Consider the following 6000-nt stretch of genomic DNA (forward strand, 5'->3'; position numbering starts at 1 on the left):
ACATTATAGTGGTTTCTGGCAGCACTGCACTTATTTTTGCAACTGAATGGAGTTGCCAAAGAAACAGCGTATCATTCAATACCCAAGTGGCATCACTTTAGCACAACAGCTCCACGAAACATCGCCATTCTTTCTCGAAGAAGTTAAAAAAAAAAATTATTGAACGCTCGATAATTATGATATGAACTATACTGCCTTATTTCCACCCTATTAGAACAACTTAGTTCTTAGTTCTTGCAAATAGCATTTTGCAAATACTTTAGAATACTTTCGATAATTTATAGACTTCGAATTACTCACTATAATTCAAAGCGACTGGAACCACATAGAAAATGCTGAAGAAATCGCTCAATAAAAGCATAATTTAAGACTGAACATAGCTCACATACTTTCTAATCTCTAAAGAAATTACCAAGATCTTACTTACTTGCCGCATTAGGACTCAGCGGTGCTGAAATCTTCGTGTCTTTCTTCGACGCTGCATTTCTAATGGGCGTTGGACTCTTTGAACTTCGACTAATTGAAGGTGAGGATGGGATGCTTCCTCCGCTGCCTTTTTTCTTTGATTTTATGTCTGTGTTGATGGATAACGTTAGAGGAACTTCCGGGCCTTTACTGTCGCCTTGTGTACTCGACGATGCAACCGGTTCAGATTTCGAACTTTCACCTTTTGATGACGAGTCTGGTCCAACTTTTTTCTTTACTTTTGGTCCCTTTTTAGCCATTGTACCTAAAAGCAGTCCTTTTCTAAAATTTTTGGACATTTCGGTCTTTAACTTCATTTTCATAGCTGCACTGATCTTTTTCTGCTGTGGTGCCTGCTGCTGAGTTATCACAATCGTTTTCTTTCTCACCAGTAACTGTTGCTTCTTTGCTTTCTGACTGATGCCAAGCTCTTTGCATTTCATTGCAAGTAGCTGTTCCGGACTATGATTCTGAAAATTACGAACTATATTTTCCGCCGGAATAATCGCCATTGTGTCGTCTTTTTTCTTTTTATCTTTTAACAGTGATATTTTTCTAGGCTTCTTCATTGACACTGGTGGTTGCATACCTTGATCCAAACCCTGAAGTTTCTCGGTAAGTTTTTCACTCAAATTACAAACGGTAGTGCGAGTTATATCAATATTAATATTTAGCGGTTGACTACTATCTTTGGAATGGATTTCTTGAGCAATTGTTGAGCGTTCGAATTCGAAACTGGCTCGTCTTGTCGGACTTCCACTGCGACTTGAGAAAGAACTACTCGAGGAATGTCTGTGAATTATTCTGGACGCTTCCGCTGGCAATCGAGATGGGAAAACGAAGGACTGAGAAGGTGAAGGGGAATCCAAAGGTGTAAGGATGGGCGTTACTTTATCTTCGTCTTTGACGTCCTCAGTCGCATTGTCCACCTGATGATTTGGTTCCATTACGGGATATCTCTGTGTTGATGCAATAACTTTACGATTAGCTCGCGTTGACAAATGACGTGGACTTGACGACGTACTTAAGCGTAGAACAGCATTCTTCACAAGTCGAGACTTCAGGTTCAACTCTTGCTTGTTCTGACGTCTTACTTGTTTGTAAAATACTCTTCCCGATGTACTGCTACCTTTTAGCTCAACCGATGTGCGTCTCCTTATTCTATGAGGAGGAGCTCCTTGATCCGCTTCCAGTAGAAGATTAATCGCACCTTCATCCATAAACAACTTATCCAATTCCCTCATCTTGGATCGTTTTCGTTTTGTAGATTCTTCGGACGCCGACGCATCGAACGTTTCGAAACTAGATACACTAGCTGTTGTTTTTAAAGAATTGGTCAAGGGGAGCTCATTCTTTGTAAAGCCGTTGCTTAATGAAGTGTTACACGATCGATTATCCTCCTTCCCTGCAGGTAACGCTACATCTACAACTGTATCTTTGCTGGACAGATTAGATTTAGTCGGTGAGCTAGGCGTAGGCGTTCTAGTAGGACTTCTTGAATTTATTGCCTCTTGTAGTAGACCAAATTCTTTACTGGACTGATTAGATTTTGCCGGGGAACTCAGGACAGGTGTTCTAGAAGGACTTCTTGAATTTACTACTTCTACTGGGCCCACTTCTTTACTAGACTGACCGGATTTAGTCGGCAAGTGCAATACAGATGATCGAGCTGAGTTCTTACTAGTTTCTTGCCTCCCTGTACTAACGCCGGGTACACTTCTTAATACACTGGAAATCTTAGGTGACTGACTTTCCGGTCTTGCGATTGCACTACTCTCCGAAGGTACTTTATTTGGTTCACTATTATTGCTTAGCTCCTTTGCTACGGAACTATTTGTAACTTTGCCATCGTTTTGCTCAATAGACGAACTTACTTGTGCATTACTTTGAAGAGTGAGGCTATTATTACTTGACGACGGTTCTTCTAACACTGCTTGTCTCGCTCCCTTTTTGATTGGTGTCTTCCGCTGCCTTTTAGGCTTTGGTTCCTTGTCATCTTTACCCATGTCTTTTTGACGTTTGGAAACTCTCAAAGTAGTTTGTTCTCGAGGTTTCCTCTTCCCCGTCAGTCTTTGAACAGTCTTACCCTTAACTCCTTTCTTTACAACTTTCTTCACAGATTCGCTTGCAATTTCCGTATTATTTGCTTCCGGTTCGGTAACATATGCCTCTTGCTTTATAGTTACTTCACTTTCACCGTTTACCAACGGTGTTGTGGCTTTCTTCAAACTCCGTTTTCTACTTCCTTTTCCCTTCCCCTCCTTTGTTTCCTCTTTGTCTTCTTTCACGTCATTTGTTACACTTTCGTCCTTCTTCGGTATAGATGGTGTCACAGTGAACTTGGTCATGCGCTTCTTAACCACCTTTTCCTTTGCTTTTGGTGTTTTTAAGAGTCTAATTCCTCTTTTCCTTGTGGCTACTACTTTCACTACTTTCTTTCGTACACCTCCTTTCTTCACCACTGATTTCTGATTTTCCGAAGAACTTGTTTCCGACTTTTTCTCACTTTTCTTCCTTGAACCAACGCCCTTTTTCGGAGTCATCTTTGGTATTTTTTTCGGGGGACCTACATCACCGTTGCTTAAAGGAACTTCGTCTTCCTGTTTAACCTCGTCGATATGATTAGCATTCGCTTCCACACCGTTCTCCAACTGCTTCACCTTTTTCCGTTTCGTCTCAAGTTTTCTTTTCCCACTCTTAGGTACTTTTTGGTGTTTTGCATCTTCTTTCGAGATATCTAAGGCACCATTACTGACTTCTGAACTTTGATTTGCTTTCGCTTCACCCGAATTTTCATTTCCTTTGCCATTCTGAACGACTTCCTTTTCCTTTTCTTGTGCTTTATTCTTTCTAGGGCGCCTCGTCCCACCTTCCTTCTTTTGGCGTCGTGGTAGCTCCATCAGCTGCTTCAACGCCAATTCTCTTTCGAGGGCTGGATCTAGTTTTAATGGACTTTCCACTTGACGATCGGAGTCAAAATCTGACCTGTCCTCTCTCCACGACTGCTCAATGGACAGAGGATCCACTGTATCCATGTCAGGAGCTGTAGAAGGGTCTGGAACCATCGAGCCTATTTCTTGGCCATCCAGTAAACCTTGATGAAAACGACCCATTACTGAAGGGTGCATTTTTGTTTCTACTGGGGCCAGTCTGTCCTGTGGAGTAATTCTATTTGCTAATCTATGCGTAAACTTCAACGCAAGAAGATAATCATTACCGTCTGGCGATGCTGTAAGAGGATTTCTCTTTAAAGAACGCTCAAGAAGTTCTTGTGCTATTTCTTCCTGGGTAACAATCTGACTGGTTAGATTTCTGTACGGTACTTTGACTCCTAAGCGTGGCTTTTGTAGTTTCCGCCCACTAGACACTATATCATCAGTAGGATTATCCACATTACGGCCCATAAGATGTGGCGGTATCACAATCTGACGGTTAATAGAAGAATTGTCCTGGTCTCCCCTAATCCCAGGTTGCGGTAAATTTAATGTAAGCATTGGTTGAGATTGTCCTGAAATTGTGGGTTTTGTTGGGGATGCTTTGAGGTGTGGTAGAACTTGCGGCGTGGCTGCCGACAGCTTTTCTGGCAGTTCTACAAGGTGTGGAGATCTCTCTGAAGAAGGGGCAAGTTGTGGTGCAGTGGCCGCAGATGCCGCAGCTCCGGGATTATAGCTTCCTGAGCTACTCTTCGCCTGTAAATGCGATCCTATCGCTGAACTCAACCGGTGTGTTGTTGCTGGTTTAGCATATGTGATGTGTTGTGAGGAACTAACTGTAGGCGACTGAGAAGAAAGTGCCTGGCACACACTGCGTGTCGATGGCAACGAACCGATTTGGTAATACGCATTCACCGTTGTCGATCTGGTTGACGGCGAAGAGATTAATGCGCCGGAAGATGGAACTCGTAAAGGCACAGATGACTGTGATAAGGCTGGGTTTGTGGATTTTGCTGGTCTTGGAATTGATGTGGAACCATGTACGTTGTCTAATGTTTTTGATTGATAAACTTGCTTCGTTCCGCTACTCACTTTACTTTGTGTAGCTGAGGTATGTGATTTTGCAGGAGAATATACTCTTGGGGCCCCCTGAGTCTTCTTAACAGGGATATGATCTAAGTCTCTCAGATGGTTTACCTGGTCACTTGGTCTCGGAGAAGCTGGATCGTAAGCGTAGGTAGGGTATCGATTGGTCGACAAAAGTGTTTCATTCTCTGTTCGCATATCACTCTGTAGTGCCATGGCTGCCACTACTTGGATTCTGCAAGCAGTTCCATCAAAGGTGAATTTTCGTACAGATTATAATCGCTAAATATATTACAACGTATACATGTGTGTAGCATATTCCGTCTATAGAAACTGAACAGTACACTGCTTGGCAAGGCACTCATTCATGGCAAGGCACACTTCCAATTGCTTAAATTCTCTTTCACTGTGTCACAATCATAGTATACAAACCTGAAATGAAAAGAAGAAAAAAATATATACACTGGAATCCACTTCCATAAATTTTACACATGTATTAAATAATATCCCTAACATTTTACAACAGAACAATATAATACGTATTGTAAGTGATAAGAAGCACGGGGATTTTTCTTTTTCCTCTAACCTCGAACCAATGCGGCTTAGCCACTGTAAAAGAGGAAAAACCTGGTGGTCGAAGCGTGGTGTTCCTATATGCAGGGATGTTTATAGATGAGTTTTAGGATTCAAGTTATTTTTAAAAATATTTTTATTATAGGAAGGAGGGCATAATTTTTCATTGAAAATGGCACAATCGAACTGTACCTATACCATAATAATGATTTTAAGTATACTAATTGTGAAGAATTTAACATGTATAACATTTTAAAATAACTAACTGTCGTAGCAAAGAATGTATTCAGTTTTGATTGAAAGATCAAAATTGTGGCGGGAAGCGAAAGCTGATATAGACGGATTCTATTTCAAAACAAGGGGGCACAGCTACCACTTGAAGTAGCCTCTTGTGTATGACACAAAACAGTGTAGGAACTCTTATTATTTTTTGAGGAGGAAGGTAGGACAACCTGGACATCATTTGGATGTTAAGCGCAAGCACTTGTGTGGAAGGTACGGAGTTGTACCTTTACTATAGTTGCTAATGCTAGAAATAATCATTTGCAACTCTATCCATCACGACTCTGGAACTCACTAAAGAAATAATAAACACTTCTGACCAGAGTATATACACTTGTTTATTAAAAACTAAACTCAGTGTAACAGTTTCGACAACTTAACGTTGTCTTCATCAGACACTAACTGAAAGAGATATCAGAGATCAGTGTCGAAACTGTTACACTGAATTTAGTTTTTAATAAACAAGTGTATATACTCTGGTCAGAAGTGTTTATTATTTTTTTAAATAATCATTATACTGAAGTAGGCGTCTAATCGATCGACAACTAAGTGATTTCCAAGAGTTCCCTCGTGGCTATATGGATACCGAACACGTTCTTCTGCGTGAGAGACCTGGCTTCGATTCTCGGCGGGATCTCATGTAGTTCGGAACTGACGTTAA

General features: G+C 41.1%; 1 protein-coding gene across 1 annotated transcript in view; it reads right to left on the reverse strand.

The window, feature by feature from the left end:
• The window catches only part of LOC145674972 (uncharacterized), a 109359-nt gene extending 104424 nt beyond the window's left edge, over positions 1-4935 (reverse strand). The window contains exon 1 of the mRNA XM_081745290.1: positions 428-4935. Coding sequence (XP_081601416.1) covers positions 428-4700 — 4273 coding nt within the window. The 5' untranslated portion in view covers positions 4701-4935. The remainder of the gene's footprint in view (positions 1-427) is intronic.
• Positions 4936-6000: the final 1065 nt, after the last annotated feature.

This window comes from Thermobia domestica, chromosome 18, assembly GCF_964235325.1.
Source record: "Thermobia domestica chromosome 18, izTheDome1.hap1.1, whole genome shotgun sequence".
Lineage (NCBI taxonomy): Eukaryota > Metazoa > Arthropoda > Insecta > Zygentoma > Lepismatidae > Thermobia > Thermobia domestica.